The 25,596-nt window shown below is 38.8% G+C and overlaps 1 protein-coding gene across 3 annotated transcripts in view; it reads right to left on the bottom strand.

Moving 5' to 3' along the window:
* Positions 1-442: 442 nt before the first annotated feature.
* LOC122554443 (5'-AMP-activated protein kinase subunit beta-2-like) overlaps positions 443-25,596 on the bottom strand; it is a 46,106-nt gene continuing 20,952 nt past the window's right edge. For 2 of the 3 annotated variants that reach the window (XM_043699503.1, XM_043699502.1), the window contains 4 exons: positions 23,644-23,758; positions 8,498-8,631; positions 6,636-6,704; positions 443-2,807 (listed from right to left, as the gene is read on the bottom strand). In XM_043699503.1, the coding sequence (XP_043555438.1) occupies positions 2,730-2,807; positions 6,636-6,704; positions 8,498-8,631; positions 23,644-23,758 (396 nt within the window). In that variant the 3' untranslated portion in view covers positions 443-2,729. Of the gene's footprint in view, positions 2,808-6,635; positions 6,705-8,229; positions 8,375-8,497; positions 8,632-23,643; positions 23,759-25,596 lie in introns of all 3 variants that reach the window. The other variant, XR_006312998.1, reaches the window with a different exon arrangement.

The raw sequence follows: 25,596 nt of genomic DNA, 5'->3' as shown, positions 1-25,596 counted from the left end.
CAGGGATTTATCCACTTTTGTGCATTTCAAGACATCCAGCACCACCTCTTCTGTAATAGAGACATTTTTCAAAGATGTCACCATCTACTTCCCCACATTCTATATCATCCATGTCTTTCTCCACAGTAAACACTGATGCAAATTTTAAAAAAAAAAATTATATTTCTCCTTGGACTTTTGAAAGATGCATTTAAATAATATTTCATTGCAAAAATTTACAAAGAAAGTAAAAGCACTACATTCTTGAATACAGGTGTGGTAACTAACACTAATGCTAAACAAGAAAACAACTGATCCAAGTGGTTTTAATTTCTAACATATATCAAGTTCACCTTATCTTCAATGTCTGTGATAAGAAAATGCATCATCTTTGTAGGTGTGTGTGAACTGTGAATATATTACACAACAAAATTGGGGCTTATGGTTAAGAAAGCACCAGCCATTATGTAATAAGCTGATTTTATTTTTGTTACAACCTTATATAGTATACACATCAATTTATACAGGAAGTGCACTCCAGTATCTGTAAAGACAAATATTCATGCTATTCCACACACAAATCTAGACCACTTTGTGCTCCAACAAAAATCTGTACAGGAAACATACTTGCTATTCAATCACAAAGGAGTGCAAAGAATCAACAATATAAGGCTTTGAAATTCTTCAAACAATTTGTACTGCCCTCAGAACACTGGATCATTTGGTACAACTCAAATGTCATGTTTCCCATTGTTTCAAAGGAAAGCTTTTCCAGGGTGCTAACAAATTTACCTTATAATGCATAGTTACTGTACTCCAGTTCTGCTAGCAAGTGACAAATCAGCCAGCGATTGCTTCAAATACTTGGGAATATAAATTATTTCCCAATTCAGTTTCTGCAGATGAGCAACAACCCCAGCTATTAGACTTTGATATTCAAATAAGATAGTTATTTCAAATCTTCATGCTTGTGCACTTTTAACTTGCAGCTTTAGATTAGTTTCAATTATTAGCACTGATAAAAATTAAATGTCCCTGCAGCATCTGCATCTTAAAATGAAATAAAGACTCTTGACTTGTCACTTGGCAGTAATTCAACTGGCGGAACAATCAGTTAGATCAACTTGATCCGAAATCATTAGCAAAAATGATTCCATGGCTATAATGCTCTCCTAGCTGCCCTTTCATTGAATCGCTGAATGACATGGCACTGAAGGATGCCAGGCGAAAGTGAGGACTGCAGATGCTGGAGATCAGAGTCAAGATTAGAGTGGTGCTGGAAAAGCACAGCAGGTCAGGCAGCATCCAAGGAGCAGGAAAATCGATGTTTCGGGCAAAAACCTTTCATCAGGAGGAAGCCAGTCAATCATTGCACCTGTGCTGGCTCTTCAAAAGAATGATTATCGCACCCTCCTGCTCTTTCCTCATAGCTCTGTAAATATGTTCCCTTCAAGTATTTATCCAATTCCTTTTAGAAGAAACTATTGAATCAATTTCCTTTCAGGCAGTGCAGTCCGGATCATGACAACTTGTTCTTCACAAATGTTGCTTCTAGTCGTTTTGTAGTCAACCTCCATCCATATCCTCTGACTACTGGAAACTACTTTTTCTTTATTTACATTATCAAGATCACTCATAATCTTAATTATTTCTGCCCTCAAGAGAATAACCCCCAGATTTTTAAAATTCTGTTCACTTCACTGAAGTCCCTCATTCTTGGTACATCTTGCAAAAGGCTTTGCTTACTATATGACGTTTCATACTCTGAAGTCACTATTGCTAAAGCCAAGGATCCCAGATGTTTTTCTTTAACAAACAAAACTTCTCAACTTGTCCTGTTGCTCTCTAGGATCTTTGTTCAGTTCCATATCGGTGTTCCCCTGCAGCCAACTGTACAATTTGGTTTATATTACCATTTCTCATTCTGCTATCAAAGTGTATCATTTCACACTTCTCTGCATTTAATTTCACCTATCTGCCAGTTTCACCAGTCAGCAGGATTCTGAACTTATTTATCATTATTTAAAATCACAACAAAAATCCTCTGTTCAATGCATCAACTCTGTGCAAATGGAGTTTTAACCAGTTTCTAATATTAAAACTCTAATTACAATTTTTTGTTTTATTTTTGTCGATCCTTTAAACAGCTTCTTAAATACATTTGCTAGCTGGGGGGAAATCATTATTTGGTGTACTTCACATTTTGCAAACCAATATTCTAGATAATAAGTTCCATCAAAAATATTCACACCAGTGCATCTACATTAAATTAAATAGCTGTGCTGCTACATATAAAGGTTCAGGTATTAAAAGATAGCACATTTCTACATACTAAACAGTCAAAGATTTCAATCAAAAAATTTATTTTACTAAAATAAAAAAGTTGTTTCACTCCCCGAAGTCAAATGTAATAAATTAAAATACTAGGATTTTTGAAATATTTCAAAATCATTTGAATTTCAACTGTAAGTTTTTCCTTGTAAAACAGCTCATCATGGCTGAGATAGCTCCTCAATTTCAGATGCATTTCAAGTTTCCCAAAGTACAAATCTAAAGTAAACATTCTGCATTGCCCTAGTTGATGCCATAGCATTGTGTCACACTTGCACGTCAATCTGGTAAAGTGCTTGTAACTATTATGTAGAAGGCAACCAACACAAACTGCTAAAATCCTAATGAAGCTCCATCACTGAATAGCCAACTAACAGACATTAATTTACCATTTGAGCATGCTGGCTAGAAATGGCAGATCAGATTGGCTTATAGAGTAAAGTAGTAACATATTTCTTCTTATATCGATGGGTGGCACTAAGAACCATCACACCATCCTAGGATAGAAAAGCAAGGTATTTGTTAAAAAACTGAAGTACAGCATTGACTTTAAATTCATCTTGACATGTTTAAGCAGGTTGTTCAAATGAAGATCAGTTGAGGTACTAAATCATTGAGCAACCAATAGTACTGTGGAGTAATGAGCTTCTACTATGTGGAAAATAATGCAGTTAAACTACAATGAAAAACAATTTTCTCATTATTGAGCTAGGAATCAAATTTTGACATAAGTTAAAACAACTCTTCCTTTAATATGAATTGTCAAGTTCACTTACTCAGAAATTGCATAAATCAATTAAATCAGCTCATTGAGGTGCAGTTAAGATTTCTGAATAGAAACAGATCAATTCAGCCTCTCAAGCCTGGCTTGTGAAAATCATGGCTGATGATGGTGTGAATAAGGGGCTCCCCCCCCCCCCACCACAGTAGCTCAATTTTGTAAATCAACTAATTGCTGCACAAATAAGCCACAGAGATTAGGAATGTTTCACATACAATGTATAATCTCTACTGAGTTAACTGACTGTATCTAAATCGCAATAAGTACAATAAGCCACTCAGCTCCCTTGCGGGGGTTACCATTCCAGAGTTCTTCCTGACTATCATTTTGTATGTCCTTCTTCTGTCAGAATGAGACCTAGGTTTGTTTCTGAAAGTTCAATATGTTGGCCTGGGACACAAATTAAGCAATGAGCATTTGAAAATGTTACCAAAGAGTTTTCAGCATCTGTGGAAACATACTCTAGCGGCTATTATTGGAAGTTTGAAAATATAATTATATTAAGTTCAATTCCTTTCTCACCTCAATCTCTCAGACTGAAAAACAATTATCAAATTAGACTAAATGCTCAAGGTGTATAAGGATAAACAGGAGGGCAAGGATATTGACATGTATAGAAAGAAAGAGTCAATATCACACACATTTTAATGTAAAAAATACTATTTTTGTTAAATAGCATGTCTCAGTTTTGGTAAAGAAAGCACAAAGCCCAGAACGAAGACAGGATAGACAATAAACCTTCAGCTTTTAGCTCTCCACTGGAGTGAGCATTCTCAAGGTAGTGGCCAGAGTTTGTGACTTATATCAGATTGGCTGTCCGCTGGCATAAAGAAGCAAGTTTCATGGGGGCCTTGAAGAAATATTGTGGACCAGTATGGACCAGTGCAGCGCTGCAGCAGCCTAGGTTGAATTTATGAAGCCTAGAGAATGCTCCTGTGTCAAGTGCACTTACTTTCTAAATTCTTATTGGCTGCCATTTTCACTTTTATTTGACTTTTTTCTCAACAGCTACAATTGCATAATATATCTTATCTAAAATTTCATTAGTTTGGTTCTCACTTTCGGTTGGCCCACTGAAATCTCATAGGCAACTGTCTATATTGTTAGTATTGGAAAATCTGTATAAACTGAGTACTACATGGAAATTCTTCCTGACTATAAATCCAGTGTTGGGATGAACTAATGTCACTAAGATGTCATGGCATTCATGATTGTTATGGTATCTGGCCACTAGAGAGAGCTCTCTTGCTGGGTGAGTTATGACACTAACTATTTGGCATTCTTAGCAGAGTAGGACCTATCCCTTCATGCCTTGAAATATTCAGACTGCAGCAGAAGAAAATTCAGCAGGAAGACAGAGTATTTTCTCCAGTTGTCTTTCAAATACTAGCTCCAAAAAGATGGCTCATTTTGTATAAGGAAAAGCATTGTTTGGAGGGATATGGGCCAAGCGCAGGCAAGTGGTACGAGTTTAGTTTGGGATTATGATCAGCACAGACTGGTTGGACTGAAGGTTGTGTTTCTATGCTGTATAATTCTATGATTCAGTTTTATTTAACCTGTGCTAATTTGCACATTGCACAACCAATCATCTGTCAATTATTTAACTGTAGAGAGAGAAATAAGTTCAGCATTCAAGTCCATTCTTAAAGTCTTAAGTCATATTGGACTTGAAATTTTAACTCTATTTTTCTCTCCACAGATGATGCCAGATATGCTAAGTTTCTCCAGAATTTACTTTTTATTTCAGGTTTACAGAATCCATAGTATTAAGATTTTATTTGACTCTTGTGGAATATTGTAGGCAAACCTTTTGTCAAGACTGTCAGAACTGTGTCTTTAGAAAGCAAGTGAGATGGGGCAACTTAGAAATCCAACTGCACAAGGAATGCCTTTGACAACACTAAGTTTCTTTGTAAGCGTTATGAATTAATAAATTGTCCAGTTCAAAATGATAATAAAACACTGCTATTAGCCTCATCTGAGAAGAGCTGATTGAAGTCCTCCTAACGCCTGAAGCGCATTTCTGAGACTTCTGCATTTCTGCAAGCAGCAGCACATACATGAGGGCACTGAAAATCTGCCCCCAAAAGCCCAAATCATCTGATAAGATTCACAGGGATGACCAGAGAAAAGAATGCCTCACAAATAGAATAGAAGGAAAGGATGAAGAATTGCTCCTCCAATTGTAGACTGATTGTCTCCTGTGTTTTCTGTGATAGGTTTATTAGTAAATTTATAAAGCTAGTCTATGGGAAAATTGCAATGAATGCTATTGCAATGAACATTGTCAATTGCTAAATTTAAATCTGAGATGAGATCTGAAATTCAGTAGAAAGGATAGTGGTGATTGTTTAAAATATTCTCACTTTGTAAATATACAATGGAAAAGGTGTGATCTCATCAGTTTGGGGGATGACTTTTTCTGTAAAGGAGCATCCAAAAGTTATTTTGAAAACACCATTTGATAACTCACGCTTGTTGACTTGTGATATCGAGAAAATTAATGTTTTTATTCTGTGTTGTCGTTTAAAATCTAATAGGGCTGATATTATTTATTGAGGATATTGATGAACGTCTAAATCTTCCTTTGTGCAAATCCAATGCCCTGGAGATCAACATAAATATAGAAGGCAAAAATAGAAATTGCTGGAAAAGCTCAGCCGGTCTGGCAGCATCTGGGGAGAGTATTCAGAGTTAACATTTCAGGTCAAGTGACCCTTCCCAGTGTTCTGAGGAAAGGTCACTCAACCAGAAATCCAACCAGGTTTTTTTTTTATAAATATGGAAGGTAATATTACCACATGACTGCATCAACTAATAACGGAGTTAGTGGGAAAGAAGAGAAAAAGCTCCTAAAACCTTAAAATTAACTCTGAAAATCAAAAAGCAGTCCTCAAGGGGTGCCCCTGAAAGATTATTATTTTGTAACTCGGAGCAGACCAGATTGCACACCATCAACTGTAATGCATCACTTGTTCTGAAAGTAGTGGCTCTGATGAAGAATCCTGAAATATATGGTCTGTCATATGTAGAAAGCACAATATAATCTGCAATGTTCAAAATCAGTCTCAAACAAAAACAACTGTTTGCAACATCAACTAAACTAAAAATAAAACACAGCAGATACTGGAAATCTGAAATAAAAAATGTGCTGAAAATTATAATTGAAATATTAATTTTGTTTTCTGTCCACAGATGCTGCCAGACCTGCCTGCTGAGTTTTCTCAGAATTTCTGTTCTTATTTATGTTCAGAAAATATTGCCTGATCAAATACGACTACCAAGAACAACCTGGAGCCACACAGTCATGCAAGACCTAAAATGTCTGACATAAGGTTCCACAATGAATGGCATACGCGTAAGACAAAGTTTTAAAACACTGCTTATTCCCTTGGAGTTGTAGGTGATAAGTATAGGATTCTCCTAAGTATGTAGCTAAACTCAAGAAGACTGTGCTTAGAGTTTTTAGTAATTCTGAGTAGCTATCAAGGCTTGAATATTTTAAGGACTCAATAGAATTTGAAATATACAACCAACTTACTTTTATGGAAAGTGCATATAGATGATTCAACATCACATGGTTCGGTTCAGGTAGTAAAGCTGGATCACACTAGGTGAACAAGGTAAAATGCTGATTAATCTTGCAGTCTACCAATGGCTTACATAGATTATAGAATAAAGATTAATAATTAGTTGAACTGTAAAACAAGTTTGCAACAGATCTCTGAAGGCTGCTTAAAAATCAACAAATAATATAATTCCAATCTGAACTATTTGTATCAAACTGCAATCCAGATCAAATCCTGAAGTCAGAAGGGAAACAAAAACTTCAGGAAAGGTGAGACAACTGTGGAAGGAAAATAGAAAAGTGCAAGAATGGATTGAAAAAGAACTGGGTTTTAAAGGGTGAAGGATTCATAAATAAAACAGCGAAACAGTAGTTAAGGACTAAATTGGAACTTGAGGAAAATACAGTTTTGTCTTCCAAATTAAATGCATCTCGACTTGCAGGATCATCTGAAATCAGTGCAATGTATTTCATAAATACAAGAGGATTTAACACTGACAAATCCCCTGGACTAGATTATGTTTATGTGAGGAAAACAGGGAAGAATAGAAAAGAAACGTCTGGATTCCTATGAAAGTATGATCTCCAATAACTGATAATTCTATGAGTGACAGGTCTAAGCAGAGACAGTAACACTGAAACAGGTAAAATAATTTAAAATGACACAAATACTTATCTAATAATCAAAATTATTTTAATAGTCAACAGTTATTTAAAATGGAGAAGATTCATGGTGAGTAGCCTTATAAATTTATAGAATATCTTTAACAATTTCCTGCACAGAACATTTAGCAAAACTACAAATCATGGAAAACCTGAACAGAATGTGAGATAGAATTTATTTTTGAAAATAAAAAAATGGTGTATACTGGTGAGAAATGTTGTGGTAACTAGGTTGTTGCAGTCAAATTGACTGAAATTGCAGAATTGTGGACCTCAGTACAGTCAGTTCTTCTATAACACGATGTTTACGTTCTTGTGCAATCCCATGTTTGAGAAAAATCACGCTTTAGAAACAGCATTTAAAATGTTGGTACTGTAATCATGTTACAGCCAACATACTTTTAGAAGGTCACTATTGAGAAACAGCGTTCCCAATTCATTAATTGCATTACAGCGAATTTATGTTGACGAAATGCACGATATAGTAGAACAACCTGTATTTGGACTCCAGTAGTTTCATAGCTACATAAGTTGCAAAATTTAGTTAGAAGCTTAAAGTTCCAGAGGGCACCAAAACAGAAGCAGCAATAAGGACAAAAGAAACAGCTTGTAAAGAAAGAGTTGTTTGGTTATTCAGTTGAGCAGACAACTGAAATTTAATATTAATATTACAGGTTGTAGGAAAATGGAGCAACATAAGTAATAGAAAGAACTGGGAATTACATAGTACTTTTCACAATTTCAGGCTGTCACAATAGTTTATAACTAATTAAGTACTTCTGAAATATTTTAACTCTTATAATCTTGTGAAACAAATCCAATTTCTGCACAGAGGTTCCAAAGAGAGCAATGAGATAAATGAATAGATAATCTGTGTGTTTTTTTTTTAAATATTATAACATACCTTTGATGATTCATTGATAGAATTTAAGGTTGGAGTTTATTTCTGGAAAAAACAAAATGTGTCCTTTCTTCCACATAAGCACTTGACAAATGCATTTAAAAACACTGCGTTCCTGCCTCTGTCTTGTATGTACTATTAGAGGGTTCTGAAGATTTAAAATTATATATAAATTGAAATCAGTTGGAATAACGCAGGGACTAAATGAGAAGATGAAATAACAGATTTGTTTGTGGTTACACCAGCAACTTAATCATTTTAATTAACTTACTGAAATGTGTGTGTCCTTGTTGAGAATGACCTGGAGAAGATGGGGAGGTAAAATGGGAGGCGCCTTAAAACGTTCTTCAGGTCTCAACACATATATATCCTGATGATATGGACCTGGAGGGGAGCTTGACAAATCTAAAATAAATGGAATATTACATCAGTATAAAAATGTATACAAATAATAAAAAAATGGTTTGTTTCCTCTCAGACCATAGTGTGGCATCATTGTATACAGCCCATCCAATTCAACACTAAGTTATAGGAGCAGGCTTTTCAGTGCATTGAGCCTGTTCAGTCATTCAAGGTCATGGCAATGCTGATGGTGACCTTAACTCCACTTTCTTCCAGGTTCTCCATAACCCTCAACTCCCTTATCAATCAAAGAAAAATCTGTCTGACTCAGCTTTGAATATATTCAATGACCAATCCTAACTGCAGTCTGTGGAAAGGAACTCCAAACACTACTGATCTTCCAAGAAAAGAATTTCCTGCTCATCCATCTTAAATCAGAGACTCCCTCACATTTTTAAACACTAACTAATTCTAGCTTCCACCAGAAGTGGACACCTCCTTTCTGCTTCTACCAAAACTGTTCACAGTACTCCAGTATAGTTCAACCAATGTCCTGGTCATTTAGCAACAGTTCCCCACTTTTAGGTTTCATCCTCCTGGCAAATAAAAATCAACATTACATTTGCTCTTCCAATTACTCCTGTCATTTTTGATTCATGTCCACAGATACCAGGACCCCTTTTACCTTAGCATTCTGCAGCTTCCTACTATTTAATCTTTTTCATTTTTCTTGCCAAAGTGGACAACCTCACATTTTCCCACATTATACTTCATTTGCAAACTGTTGGCCAATCACTCAACTGACCGAAATACCATGGCAGATTCTTTGCATCATCTTCAGAATTTTCTACTTCGATTTAAATCATAAGTAAATTTGGCTATTATACAGTCTGTCCCTTCATCCAAGTCATTAATATAGATAACAGATATAAATCATTAATATAGGTACAATAACAAATCTAGCAACCTCGGAATCAAGGCGGTGCAGAAATTTGGATATTTCCGGATTTTCAGTCATACGTTCCGATCATTCGTAATTCGGGTTAAGCTAGGCCATGTGTGTTCGAGGCTCACTTGGAGCATTAAACAGACAGTACATTAAGCCAGAACTATTCTAGAGACAATGCAGTACCTCACCAAATTTTCCAAGTATGTTTAAAATAATGTATTCAATTAAAATTTATGCCAACAAGTGATGAGTTTTCAGACAATCTGTTTGGATAGCTGGATTTTAGACTCTACTTACAGTTGAGGACTGGGCACTATTCCCAATGGTAATCACTAATTAGCTTGCCAACTTGAGAATAATCCATGTATCTCGACTCTGATTCCTGTTAGTCAGTCTGTCTCTAAGTGTTAATATCTCAATCCTAACACAGTACCTTTATGTGGCATCTTATCAAATACTTGTTTGGAGATGCAAATATGTTACATTTATTGGTTCCTCTTTATTTACTTTCTTGTTACAATATCAACAAACAAAATAAAATTGTCAAACAAAATTTCTCTTTCACAAAAACATAATAACTTTATTGTAATTTTCTACATACCCGACTACTACCTCCTTAATTATGGAATATTTTAAACTAACTTGTCTATAGTTTCTAGCTTTTTGTCTCTCTCCTTTCTTGAATAGTGGTGTTACATTTGCAACTGTACAAGGCACTGGGGAGGCCACATCTGAAGTACTGGGCACAGTTTTGGTCCACTTATTTTACCAAAGATATTATTTCATTGCGGGCAGTTAAGAAAAGGTTCACTAGGATGATTTTAGGTGTACAGGGATTATCTTATGAACAAAGGATAAACAGGTTAGGACTCTACTCTTTGGAATTTTGACGAATGAGGAACCTGTTTGGGAGAGGTCACAGCACAGAAACAGAAGTGAATACTTAAGCGTGGCCTAACAGTAAGTCTGCAGTAATGAGTACAGTGGGTTCTTTCTTGATTTTATGTTTTATTGAGATATGACTCTTGATTAAAATAAAAGCCATAACAATTAATTTAACCTGGAGCAGTGTTGTGCAGAGGAATAAGACAGTGCTATTTTCTGGGTCTATAGATTGTGAAGGAGCAAACATGGCCTTTACTAGAGTGATATGCTCTTCTTGTCAGATGTGAGAGTTTAGGGAGAGTTTATGGGTTACTGAGGATTATATCTGCAATAAATGCCGTTGGTTGCGAATCTTATCAGATCAAATGGATCGGTTGGAGAGACAGTTAGAGGCAATGAGGAATTTACAAGAGCAAGGGAATGTGATGGATGGCAGTTATGGGAAGGGGGGAAAGTCGCAGATACAGTCACATAGATGGGTTAACTCAAGGAAAGATAAGAGAGGTATGCAGTTAGTGCAGGAGTCTTCTATGGCTATTCCAATTTCAAGCAAGTAATGGATTCTCAGGGGAATGTAGCACAAACAACCAAGTTTCTGGTATTGAGACGTAATGCAATGAGAGGTATGTTGGGTTCCAAGAGATCAATTGTGTTAGGGGACTTTCCAGTCAGAGGTACAGACAGACGTTTCTGTGGCCAACAGCGAAACATCAGAATGGTGTGTTGCTTCCATGGTGCCAGGATCAAGGATCAATGGGGGGGGAGGGGGAAGAGGGGCCAGCAGGAGGTCATTGTACACACTGGAACCAATGACATAGGAAGGGAAAAGGTTGAGATTCTGAAGGGAGATTACAGAGAGTTAGAAGGAATTTAAAAAGGAGGTTCTCGAGAGTAGTAATATCTGGATTACTCCTGGTGCTATGAGCTAGTGATGGTAAGAATAGGAGGATGGAACAGATGAGCTGGTGTATGGGAGAAGGATTCATAATTTTTTATCATTGGAATCTCTTTTGGGGTAGAAGTGACCTGTACAAGAAGGACGGATAGCACCTAAATTGGAAGGAGACTAATGTACTGGCAGGGAGATTTGCTAGAACTGCTGGGGAGGATTTAAACTAGTAAGGTGGGTGGGCGTGGGACACAGAGACATAGTGAAGAAAGAGATCAATCTGAGACTGGTACAATTGAGAACAGAAGCGAGTCAAACAGGGCAGGCAGGGACAAAGCAGAGAACAAAGTAAGACTGATAAATTAAACTGCATTTATTTCAATGCAAGAGGCCTAATAGGGAAGGCAGATAAACTCAGGGCATGGTGAGGAACATGGGATTGGGATATCATAGCAATTACAGAAACATGGCTCAGGGACGGACAGGACTAGCAGCTTAATGTTCCAGGATACAAATGCTATAGGAAGGATAGAAAGGGAGGCAAGAGAGGAGGGGCAGTCGCATTTTTGATAAGGGATAGCAATACAGCTGCACGGAGGAAGGATATTCCCAGAAATACATCCGGGCAAGTTATTTGTGTGGAACTGAGAAATAGGAAAGGGATGATCACATTATTGGGATTGTATTATAAACCCCCTGATAGTCAGAGGGAAATTGAGAAACAAATTTGTAAGGACATGTCAGGTATCTGTAAGAATAATAGGGTGGTTATGGGTAGGGGATTTTAACTTTCCAAACATAGACTGGAACTGCCATAAGGGTTTAGATGGAGAGGAATTTGTTAAGTGCATACAAGACAATTTTTTGATTCAGTATGTGAATGTACCTACTAGAGAAGGTGCAAAACTTGACCTACTCTTGGGAAATGGGGCAGGGCATGTGACTGAGGTGTCAGTGGGGGAGCACTTTGGGGCCAGTGACCATAATTATATTAGTTTTTAAATAGTGATGGAAAAGGATAGACCAGATCTAAAAGTTGAAGTTCTAAATTGGAGGAAGGCCAATTTTGACAGTATTAGGCAAGAACTTTCAAAAGCTGGTTGGGGGCGGATGTTCGCAGGAAAAGGGAAGCTGGAAAATGGGAAGCCATCAAAAATTAGATAACGAGAGTCCAGAGAAAGTATATTCCTGTTAGGGTGAAAGGAAAGGCTGGTAGGTGTAGGGAATGTTGGATGACTAAAGAAATCGAGGTTTTGGTTAAGAAAGAGGAAGCATATGTAAGGTATAGGCAGGATAGATCGAGTATAGAATTAAGGAGAATCCAAAGGGTTTTTACAAATACATTAAGGACAAAAGGGTAACTCGGGAGAAAATAGGGCCCCTCAAAGATCAGCAAGGCGGCCTTTGTGTGGAGCCGCAGAAAATGGGGAGATTAGTATTTTGCATCAGTATTTACTGTAGAGAAGGACATGGAAGATATAGAATGTAGGGAAATAGATGGTGACATCTTGAAAAATGCCCATATTACAGAGAAGGAAGTGCTGAATGTCTTGAAATGCATAAAAGTGGATAAATCACCAGGACCTGATCAGATGTACCCTGGAACTCTGTGGGAAGCTGGGGAAGTGATTGCTGGGCCTCTTACGAAGGTATTTGTATCACTGATAATCACAGGTGAGGTGCCGGAAAACTGGAGGTTCGCTAATGTGATGCCACTGTTTAAGAAAGGTGGTAAGGACAAGTCAGGGAACTATAGACTAGTGAGCCTGATGTCAGTGGTGGGCATGTTGTTGGAGAGAGTCCTGAGCGACAGGATGTACATGTATTTGGAAAGGCAAGGGCTGATTAGGGATAGTCAACATGACTTTGTGCATGGGAAATCATGTCTCACAAACTTGTTTGAGTTTTTTGAAGAAGTAACAACGGGAATTGATGAGGGCAGAGTGGTGGACGTTATCTAAATGGACGGCATTCAACAAGGTTCCCCATTGGAGACTGGTTAGCAAGGTTAGATCTCATGGAATACAGGGAGAACTAGCCATTTGGATACAGAACTGGCTCAAAGGTAAAGACAAAGGGTGATGGCGGAGGGTTGTGACCAGTGGAGTGCCACAAGGATCAGTGCTGGGTTCACTACTTTTCGTCATTTATGTAAATGACTTGGATGTGAGCATAAAAGTATAGTAAGTTTGCAGATGACACCAAAATTGGAGGTGTAGTGGACAGCGAAGAAAGTTACTTCAGATTACAATGGGACCTTGATCAGATAGGCCAATGGGCTGAGAAGTGGCAGATGGAGTTTAATTTAGATAAATGCGAGGTGTTGCATTTTGGGAAAGCAAATCTTAGCAGGTTTTATACACTTACTGGTAAGGTCCTAGAGAGTGTTGCTGAACAAAGAGACCTTGCAGTGCAGGTTCATAGCTCCTTGAAAGTGGAGTCGCAGGTAGACAGGATAGTGAAGAAGGTGTTGGTATGCTTTCCTTTATTGGTCAGAATACTAAGCACAGGAGTTGGGAGGTTACATTGCGGCTATACAGGACATTGGTTAGGCCACTGTTGGAATACTGCGTGCAATTCTGGTTTCCTTCCTATTGGAAAGATGATGTGAAACTTGAAAGGGTTCAGCAAAAATTTACAAGGATGTTGCCCGGGTTAGAGCATGTGTGCTATAGGGAGAGGTTCAACAGGCTGGGGCTGTTTTCTCTGGAGCGTCAGAGGCTGAGGGGTGACCTTATAGAGCTTTATAAAATCATGAGAGGCATCGATAGGATAAATAGATAAAGTATTTTCCCTGGGGTGGGGGAATCCAGAACGAGAGGGCATAGGTTTAGGGTGAGAGGGTAAAAGATATAAAAGAGACGTAAGGGGAGACTTTTTCATGCAGAGTGTGGTAAATGTATGGAATGAGCTGCCAGATGAAGTGGTGGATGCGAGTACAATTGCAACATTTAAAAGGCATCTGGATGGGTATATGAATAGGAAGGGTTTGGAAGGACATGGACCGGGTCCTGGCTGGTGGGACTAGATTGGGTTGGGATATCTGGTCGGCATGGATGTGTTGGGTCTGTTTCCATGCTGTACATCTCTATGACTCTATCTCATTGGAAAATAGAGGATTCCTAAGGGGCTTGACAGGCTAAATGCTGAGAGGATGTATCCCCTCATTAGAGGGTCTAAGACCAGAGGATATAATCTCAGAATAAAGGGATGCTAAGTTAAGACTGAAGATGAGGTTAGATTTCTTCTCTGAGAGAGTTCTGAGTCTTTGGCACTTCTTGCCACAGAGAGCTGCAACAGCAGAGTTCTTGTGTATATTCAAGGCTGAGATTCTTATTGCTACCAGTATTAAGATCAAGATAGCCTTTAGGCCCCTTCAGCCTGTTCCGCCAATCAACAGGACCATGGTTGGTCCGAAATTCCTCACATCCATTTTCCTGCCCTTTGCTCGTAATCCTCGATTCCCCAACTGATAAAGAGTCTATCTCAGCCTTGAAAATACACAGACTCTGCCCCCACAGCTCTTGTGACAAGGGGATCTAAAGACTCAAATTCCTCTGAGAAAAGACATTCCTCCTCAACTCAGTCTTAAATTTGAACCCATTTATTTTGAGACTGCCTTCTGGTCTTAGAACCTTCCATGAAAGGAAACACCCTCTCGTTTCCTTTCTATACATTTCAACGAGATGACCACTTCTAAACTCCAGTCGAGTAAAGTCCCAGGCTGTTTAGCCTTTGCTCATAAGACCACACCTCTATACCAGGGATCATCCTAGTGAACCTTCTCTGAACTGCCTCCGATGAAATTATATCTTTCCTTAAATAAGGGGACCAAAACTGCTCACAATACTCCAGATGTGCTCTCATCAGCACCTCATACAATTACAGTAAGACTTCCCTACTCATATACACCAACACACTTGAAATAAGGTCCAATACGCCACTAGCCTTCCTGATTACCGGTTGCACATGTAGCAAGGAGAGTCAAGGCTTATGGGAAAAGGGCAGAAAAGTGGACGTGAGGAATCAGCCAGGACCCTACTGAATGATGCAACAGGTTCAAGGAGCTGAACAGCCTACTCCTGTTCCTATTTCTCATGATCTAGGGAACTTTAGAAGGATACAACTAATTCACCCACTATTTCTTCACCATTCATTTCAGACCCTCAGATGCAGAACATCAGTTCTGGGGACGTCGTCAGCGTTTAGTCTCATTGATTTCCCTATTACTAGCACAAATTCAATGTAAGGAGAACCTTTTTTCACTCGGGGGGGGGGGGTGAGTGTCTTTGAAATTCTCTACTTCGATGGAGATAGATGTTTTAAATATCTTTAAGGTGCATGTATATAGATTCTTGATCAACAAAGAAATGAAATTGACAATATGCAGGAACGTAGAGTTGAGGTTAAGATCAGATCAACTGTGTGGAACACAGTTGAGGGCCAAGTAGCCGTCTCCAGATCTTAATTGAGATGGTTGTATTTTTCTTCTTGTGATCATAATTATTTCCTCTCTTTTGCATTTTTTTTCACCTATTTTTGAGATGTTTTCTGTATTTTGTATACTGAACACAGATACAATCCAAATCTGCTATTTTATTGTTTGCCATTATTGATTCCCCAGACTCATCCCAAAAGGGATGAATGCTTATTTTAGCTGGATCTTTTGCTTTTTATACATTTATGGAACTTTTTTTACTGTCTATATTTATATTAGTTGTTAGTTTATTCCAATTTCTCCTTTTTCTTAAGTTTCTTAAGATTTTTAAAAAATTCCCAATTATCTGGACAACCATTAACCATTTGCAGTATCATACAACTTTTTATTTGATTTGATGCCAGACTCAAATTTCACAGATTAACCATGGATCATGCAACTTTCCTGTACAATCTTCTATACAATCACAGAAAATGTGAAATATCTCCTTAAATTTTGTCAATGCTTCTGTACCATCTTTTAACATATCTTTCCATTCTAACTCTGTCTTTATAAGTTTGTAATTGCCTGTATTTAAGTTTAAGACAAGAGTTTGAGACCAAAATTTCCCATTATCAAACAATGTGAAATTCCAGCAGGTTATGATCACTTCTCAGAGGATCCTTTACTATCCTCCTTTCCTAACAGCATTGTGAATTTACCTGCGCCAGAATAACTGCAGTGGCTTGAAAACATGGCTCACCACCACATTTTGGATTAGAGTGGTGCTGGAAAAGCACAGTAGTTCAGGCAGCATCCGAGGAGCAGGAAAATCAACGTTTCGGGCAAAAACCCTTCATCAGAAATTGAACAATCAGTCCTCAGCAAAGGACTCACCCGGCCCCCAACACTTCATCTTCACCATGGATATCCAATCCCACGACACCTCCATCCGCCATGACCAGGGCCTCCAAGACCTCCGTTTCTTCCTCTCCTGACGTCCCCAACAGTACCCTTCCACAGACACTCTCATTCATTTGGCTGAACTGGTCTTCACCCTTAACAATTTCTCTTTCAAATCCACCCACTTCCTCCAGACCAAAGGGGTAGCCATGGGCACCCGTATGGGCCCCAGCTGTGCCTGTCTCTTTGTTGGCTATGTAGAACAGTCCATCTTCTGTAAATACACCGGCACCACTCCCCACCTCTTTCTCCGCTACACTGATGACTGCATTGGCGCCACCTCGTGCTCCTGCGATGAGGTTGAGCAATTCATCAACTTCACCAACACATTCCACCCTGACCTTAAATTTACCTGGACTATCTCGGACACCTCCCTCCCCTTCCTGGACCTCTCCATCTCCATTAATGACAATCGACTTGACACCGACATTTTTTACAAACCCACCAACTCCCACAGCTACCTGGATTACACCTCTTCCCACCCTACCTCCTGCAAAAATGCCAACCCGTATTCCCAATTTCTCCGCCTCTGCCCTATCTGCTTTCAGGAGGACCAATTACACCACAGAACACACCAGATGGCCGCCTTCTTTAGAGACTGCAGTTTCCCTTCCCATGTGGTTAAAGATGCCCTCCAACGCATCTCGTCCACATCCCGCACCTCCTTCCTCAGACCCCACACCTCCAACCGTAACAAGGACAGAATGCCCCTGGGTGCTCACCTTCCACCTACCAGCCTTCGCATAAACCAAATCATCCGACATTTCCGCCACCTCCAAACGGACCCCACCACCAGAGATAATTTCTCTCCTCACCCCTTTCTGCCTTCCGCAAAAACTGTTCCCTCTGTGACTACCTGGTCAGGTCCACACCCCCCAACAACCTACCCTGCCACCGCAGGAACTGCAAAATCTGTGCCCACGCCTCCTCCCTCACCTCCATCCAAGGTCCCAAAGGAGCCTTCCACATCCAAAGTTGTACCTGCACATCCACCAATATCATTTAATGTATCCGTTGCTCCCGATGCGGTCTCCTCTACATTGGGGAGACTGGATGCCTACTAGCAGAGCGCTTTAGGGAACATCCCTGGGACACCCGCACCAATCAACCACATCGCCCTGTGGCCCAACATTTCAACTCCTCCTCCCACTCAGCCGAGGACATGGAGGTCCTGGGCCTCCTTCACCGCCGCTCCCTCACCACCCGACGCCAGGAGGAAGAACGCCAGGACATCAATGTGGACTTCAACAATTTCCTCATTTCCCCTTCCCCCACCTCACCCCAGTTCCAAACTTCCAGCTCAGCACTGTCCCCATGACTTGTCCTACCTGCCTATCTTCCTTTCCACCTATCCACTCCACCCTCCTCTCTGACCTATCACCTTCATCCCCACCCCCATTCACCTACTCTATGCTACTTTCTCCCCATCCTCCTCTCATTTGTCTCTTCACCTTTCAGGCACTCTGCCTGTATTCCTGATGAAGGGCTTTTGCCCGAAACATTGATTTTCTTGCTCCTCGGATGCTGCTTGAACTGCTCTGCTTTTCCGGCACCACTCTAATCCAAAATTTGGTTTCCAGCATCTGCAGTCATTGTTTTCACCACCACATTTCCAAAGTCAATTAGGGACAGGCAATAAAGCTAGCCTTGTCAGTGATAACATCCCGGGTAAATATGAAGAGTATGCAGTTATTTAATAATCCTGCCTAATTAGATATTACCAAGTCAAAAATAGCCTGTTCCCAGATTGGTTTCAATATGTTTAGCTTCAAAATACTCCCAAAGACACCTTATGAACTCATCCACTCAGCTATTTTTGCCAATTTGATTAATCCAATCTAAATTCAACATTTCAAACAAATATTATAGTACCTTTCTTACAAACGTCCTTTTTTTTATATATATGTATAATTGTCATGTGGCATATAAACCACTCCTACTGTGACTTCTTCCCTTTGTTACTCCTTATCTCTATCCAACTGAGTCTACATTTTGATTCTTCAAACCAAGATAGTTTCTCATTACTGTACTGACCTTAAGCTTTGTTATCAAAGCCACCACACCCTCCTCTTCCTGTTCTAAAATGTCAAACATCCTTGAATCTTCAGCTCCTAGCCACATTTCCTTTGCAACCATTTCTTTGTAATAACTATCATGTCATACACTAGAACGCTATATGACATAGGAGCAGAAGTAGGCCATTCAGTCAATTAAATCTATTCTTCTATTCAATAAAAGCATGACTGAAAATCCTCTACTTTCCTGTCTTTTCCCCATAACCCATGATGATTAAAAACCTATCTATTGCAGTCTTGAATATAATTACTGACCCGCCTCAATAGCTCTCTGTGGTAAAGAATTTGACAGATTCCCTACCCTCCGAGAAAAGAAATCCCTCCTCATCTCTATCTTAAATTCATGTTCCTTTGTTCTGAGATAATGCCCATAAGGGGAAGCACCCTTTCCACATCTATCTTGTCAATTCTTCTAGGGATCTCATATGTTTCAAGGAGGTCACTTCTCATTCTTCTAAATTCCCATGATTATAGACCCAACCTACTCAACTTGCCCTCAAGCGATACTCCGTCCATACCTGCTATCAACCTAGTGAACTCCAGTGAACTCCTAGCCATTTTATTTTTATTCACAATATTCCAGCTGTGGTCTGGCTAGTGCCGTGTATGCTTTTAGTAAATCCTCCCTGCTTTTATACTCCATTCCCTTTGAAATAAAGGCCAACATCCAATTTGTCTTCCCTGTTACCTGGTGAATTTGGATACTAACTTTTTGTGATTCATGGATCAGGTCTTCCAAAAGCCTCTGTTCCATAGCTTGCTGCAATCTTTTTCCATTTAAATAATATTCTTACTGCCAAAATGCATAACCTCACATTTTCCTAGATTATATTCGACCTAGCCATTTTATTTTTATTTGTTTTCATTTCATCATTCTTTATTATTAATTCACATAGCATTCATAAGAAGAACCTTTCATTCTGTACCCTGAACTTATTTCGCTACGCCCTCTTATGTTTGACATACTATCTCTTCCGGTCACCTTGATTTCCATTTCCACATTGCTAGCCTGAAAAATTGCCTTAATCTTTCACATTAATTTTCTAAATCCTCTCTCACATAGATCTTACCTCCAGTCCATTATTTAGTTTAAAGCTCTCTCAAACAGTTCAAGATATATTTGACAATATGCTGCAGTTCAGGTGCAGGCTGTCCTAATGGTACAGCTTTCTTTTTCCCCAGTCCTCATGCCGATGCCTCATGAATCAAAACACGTTCCTCCCACACCATCTTCAAGCTATGTGTTCAACTCTAATCTTTGTTTGTGACTCAAATAATAATTTAGAGATTATTACCTTTGTTGTTCTGCTTTTTAACTTACCTGTTATCTATTCATACCCCTTCTGTAGAACCACTTTCTTAGTCCTACCTTGTTAATGGCATCCACGTGGAGTACATGGATAATTGGATATTTCCACACTCAATCAAAATTCCTTTCCAGCTTGGGAGTTTTCAAGATTTGTCACCTTGGCCATACAGAATAGTAATTTCCCCCCAAAGACATTCTCCCCTGTGACAACTTCATTAGTTTTTAACTGCACTGACTTGAGTAGCTCCATGCAGCATGGTGCTACGGTCAATTTGTATATCCTCCCTGCAGTTCATATTCTCAACTATAAATCTCAAATCTGTTCGGAATATTGCCAGGACTAAGACTCCTCCATTGCTACCTTCTGAATCCCCAGAAATGTCTTGCTGTAGTCGCAATCTCCTGTCCCTGATCACAAACCTAAACAGAAACAGCTAGCTGAAGTAGTAATGATTACCTTCTGTAATAAACTGCTCAGTTAACTTTCCCCACTTCATCATTGAACATAGAACATTACAGCGCAGTACAGGCCCTTCGGCCATCGATGTTGTACTGACCGATGGAACCAATCTGAAGCCCATCTATCCTGCACTACAGTATTCCATTTTCATCAATATGTTTATCCAATGACTATTTAAATGCCCTTAACACTGGCGAGTCTACTACTGTTGCAGGCAGACGTTCCACTCCCCTACTACTCTTGAGTAAAGAAACTACCTCTGATATCTGTCCTATATCTATCACCTCCCTCATGCTAGCCATCGCCATCGGAGAAAAAGGTTCTCACTGTCCACCCTATCTAACCCTCTGGTTATCTTATATGTCTCAATTAAGTCACCTCTCAACCTTCTCTCTAACAAAAACAAGTCCCTAAGCCTTTCCTTATAAGACGTTCCCTCCATATCGGGCAACAGAGTCATAGAGATAGGAACCCTTTCCAAAACTTCCACATCCTTCCAAAAATGCAGTGTCCAGAACTGTACGCAATGCTCCAAGTGTGGCTGTACCAAAATTTTGTACAGCTGCAGCATGACCTCATGGCTCAGAAACTCAATCCCTCTACCAATAAAAGCTAATACACTGTATGCCTTCTTAACAACCCTATTAGCCTGAGTGGCAACTTTCAGGCATCTATGTACATGGACACCGAGAAATCTTTGCTCATCTACACTACCAGGAATCTTACCATTAGCCCAGTACTCCTTATTTCTGTCGCTCCTTCCAAAGGGAATCAACTCTCACTTTTCTGCATTAAACTCCACTGGCCACCTCTCAGCACAGCTCTGCAGCTTATCTATGTTCCTCTATAAACTGCAACATCCTTCAGCACTATCCACAACTCCACCGACCTTAGTTTCATCCACAAATTTACTAACCCTTCCTTCTACGCCCTCATCCACATTATATATAAAAATGACAAACAACAGCGGCCCCAAAACAGGTGCTTGCGATATACCACTAGTAACTGAATTCCAGGATGAACATTTCCCATCAACCACTACCCTCGGTCTTCTTTCAGCTAGCCAACTTCTGATCCATACTGCTAAATTACCCTCAATCCCATGCCTCCGTATTTTGTGCAATAGCCTACTGTGGGGAACTTTATTAAAGGCCTTACTGATATAGTACTTGCATTTCAGAATCTAGATAATAAACATGAAGCTGCAGTTCCCCAAGTTACAGGCACTCACTGCAGATATACTAACTATGGATCACATAAGTGTTCACCTGTTCCGATATGCTACATCCACAAGTCATCTGCCCTGCCAAATTTAATTAAGCCTTCAAGTTGAGAAATATAATTTCTGCTTGTCTGAAGTTATAAAAGTGGTTTAACTATTAAATTATAAAGTTAATGTAATTCTTACATCTCCCCATTACTGGTTTGAATCCTGGTTTTAAAACTACAAGCCATAAGCTGAATGCATTCACTGAATCTCTTCTCAGCTGCTCCTTTTCCACACATTTAAATGGAATTACAGAATATTTCTAATTCAATGCTTGGAAATTACCACAAAAATTATTACTTTATGTTACTTAAGTATAAGCTGTCTTCCTGAGTGCAGTAATTCTGGTGAATAACAGCTTCACAATTGCTGGGTGTTCTCTAGACATTTACCCAAACGTCAAAAAAGACACCATCATCCAAACTCATGACCACTTCCATTGAGAAAGACAAGGATAGCAGAGACATGGGAACACCATCACCTGCAATTTCTTCAACAAGCCACTCACCATTCTGAGTTGGAAATATATCGCCATTCCAGGGTCAAAATCCTGGAATTCCTTCCCTTACAAAATTGTGGGTCAGCCTACAGAACGTGGTAGTTCAAGAAGGCAGGTCACCGCCACCTTCCCAAGAGCAACTATGGAAAAGGTAATAAATGCGAGTCCAACCAGCGATGCCCAAATCTCACAACTGAATTTTAAAAAATGTTCACTTACAAATCAAAACAACATGCATTCGTTGAGTATTTAACAATGGGTTGCATTAGAGGCAAGCCCAATGTAACTTTAAACCAATATCCACTTGAAGAGACACTACAAAGGATCCCTGCTTTTCTTTCCCCCTACCCTAGTCCATATGTGAAAAGGTCAATTCCAACAGTCTAGTTTCTGTCCGAGCTGAACTCAGCACAGACCAGAAATCAAACCTGGGGCGTTCTTCACTGTTAGGGTTAGAATTACATCAAATTGTAGGTGCAGGAACTCAAAATAACCATTCCATTGAAGTAACTGAAAGGAAGGTCAGTATTCTAAACTACATTATATGGTGTTTTTCTTTAGTATTATTCTCAACTATTTCAGGCCCAAAGTTTACATTGGTAATACATGTGACCAGTCTCCAAATGTCATGACCATTTTCCAGATTTCACACGGACTAGTCAAACATGGATGTTGCCTGGACATTCCCTGTATATATTACTTCTCTCTTGGCACAGAGTACCTCAGTACCACATTAGATAACTTTCACTATACTGTTTAACAAGTCAAATCATCAAAATTACAGATGTCTTTCATACACATGAAGAGTCTTCAATTTTAACGTTCCTTCCAAATACTCTAACAAGAAATGCAAAAATCATAAATTATCTAAAATTTCACACCTATCACTACACAAATAAAATGTTTAGTTGGTGTGTCTTACAAAGATAACTAATTTTCTTTGCAAAATAAGCACACAAATTGGAAAGAAAATGAATACTACCTTAATCAATTTAAAGCATATCAGAGGAATTTACTCCAATATTTTACCAACACTTACCTCTCAGTCAACACCCAAAGTAGATCATCTAGGCATTGACTGCTATGCTTCCAATATTACAATAAGCATTACATTTCAAAAATTTCTCAATGGATCACAGGCATTTGGGACAATCCCAGGTTATAAAAGAGATTATATAAATTCAAGTATTTTCCTTTACTAGAAGCAAATGAATATTAATTTGTTAAATACGTTGTCAATTTCATCCTGCCACCCAGATGTACATGTTTTTCCCAATGGATTATCTTTTTTAAAAAAAGCCTTTAATCAACTACTAACATTATTTTGACTGACTGTGCCCCCTACAGCTATACATTCCTCACCTGAAGTATCTGAACACTCTAGCGAGTCCAGTTTAAGAGCATCAAATACTTCAAAATCAGATTTCTTCACTTGAATGACGTTATTGATCGTCCCGAGCTGACTGGTTATTACTGGCTGTAAAGAAAGAGAAAGATAAAGAAAATTCAGGATTCTTTTATAGTTGATTTTAGTGCGCTCTGGTCAGACAATACTCTATGTTCCCTTATTAGTGATTTTGTGGAAAATTATTTCATGCCAAATGTAAATTCCATTTGTCGCCAAAACAAATTAGTCCTTAAAAAAAGTCAAAATTTCCAACACAGGTTGAAACATTTGGCCTTTCACGTCAGTAGTAGCATTCCCCATATGCTTTCACATTTTCTATTTTGAAGCATTTAGCAAATTTTTTTTAGAACGATATGATCTCTACCTCAACTGTTACCTGAAATTAAAATAGTTATTAGAATATGGAATATTTTAAATATTTCTTCTTGTATTAAATCAAACGCACCCCTTTTGCATATTCAATGAAAACAAACAATATTACATTGTTTACCATCTCAAAATATTTATTAGAGTTCTCAATCTTTGTTTTTTTTTCAAAAACCCATTAATAAAACACTTCTGCCCAGTTATAACTTCTCATTTCTGATAATTTTATAAAGTTAATGAATCTTTACTGCATTTGCCACTGGTACAATACCACTTATAACAGACTGTCCAAAACAGCATGCAATACTTCCATTGTGACCTATTCATCATCATTATATCCAATGTCCTTACAGCCAAGAAACAAAATGCCTATGCTCTTACCTTTAAAGGTGTACATACCCCAAAGCCTTAGAACCTGTCATGAGGAGTTTTATTGTTTGGTCCACACTTGATGGAAAGGATATCACATTTCTCTGCACTGAACTAAAAGGGTATATCTACCAGTTTGCTGCCCTGTCTATGTTCTGTTATAATATCCGGCATTGTTTCTCACAATTGCTATCATCAGCAAACGTTGAGACAATTCCTCGATGCGACTTCCAAATTACAAATACATGTCTTCCTTTTTAAATGTTTATTTTAAGATCACTGGAAATCTCAGACTGATTTAAAGCCAATAAAGTACTTTGAAACAGCGACTATGCTTCAAAGGTAGGAAACATGGTGGCCAAAAAGCACTCCAGAAACTCCGACAGCAAAAAGATAGTACACAGAGAATCTGTTGTTGTTTTAGGACAAATATTGGTCAAGATTCAAAACAGGGAGATGGGATCTTTTACATCCACCCAAGTAAGCAAATGAGGTGCCAGTTTCGTGTCTCAATTGAAATCACAATGACTGTGATATTGGCCATACCCAAGTACAAGTCCTGAAGTGGGAGTTAATCCCAAAACCTTATCACTCAGGAGGACAGAATGCTACCAAATCACGCCTGATGTTTACTCAAATGAAAATCCACCTCAAGATAAGTAGTCAGAAGCATGAAGGGAAAAGCTTATTCAGGTCCCAGGTGATCAACATGTGAGACGAGTTGAAATGGACTGAAAATTTTGGATAGCATTAGTAAAATAAATTCTAGAGTAAGGTGTGAATGAGTATTTCTTGGACCTCAATTCATCTGAAGTTAGGTATCAGTTTTGAAGCAATTCACCACACCACTTTCAGAGCTTGAATATCTTTATTATGCCTTAGAAATGACAGTATTTACGCACAGCTAATCTATGGGAAAGATGGCAGAAGGTGAGATGGTTCAAGCAAGAAAAAGATAAAGGGTCCCAGATTCTGGGTAATCCAAGATGGAGGACAGGAAAAATTTCTGGTCCTCTTTTGAGGTACTTTAGGTGTTGGAGGCGACTTCCTCGAATTCCAGGAGCTGCAATTAGTGGTTTATGCTGTTGCTTTGTTTTGTAACTTGGGAGAGAAAAAAAGTCAAAACAACAACACATTTAAAAGGGAGAAGGAGAACAAAGACAACACATGGT

Source organism: Chiloscyllium plagiosum, chromosome 11 (assembly GCF_004010195.1).
Source record: "Chiloscyllium plagiosum isolate BGI_BamShark_2017 chromosome 11, ASM401019v2, whole genome shotgun sequence".
NCBI lineage: Eukaryota > Metazoa > Chordata > Chondrichthyes > Orectolobiformes > Hemiscylliidae > Chiloscyllium > Chiloscyllium plagiosum.
Note: the sequence above shows the minus strand (reverse complement) of the source record. Positions and strands in the feature narration are given on the sequence as shown.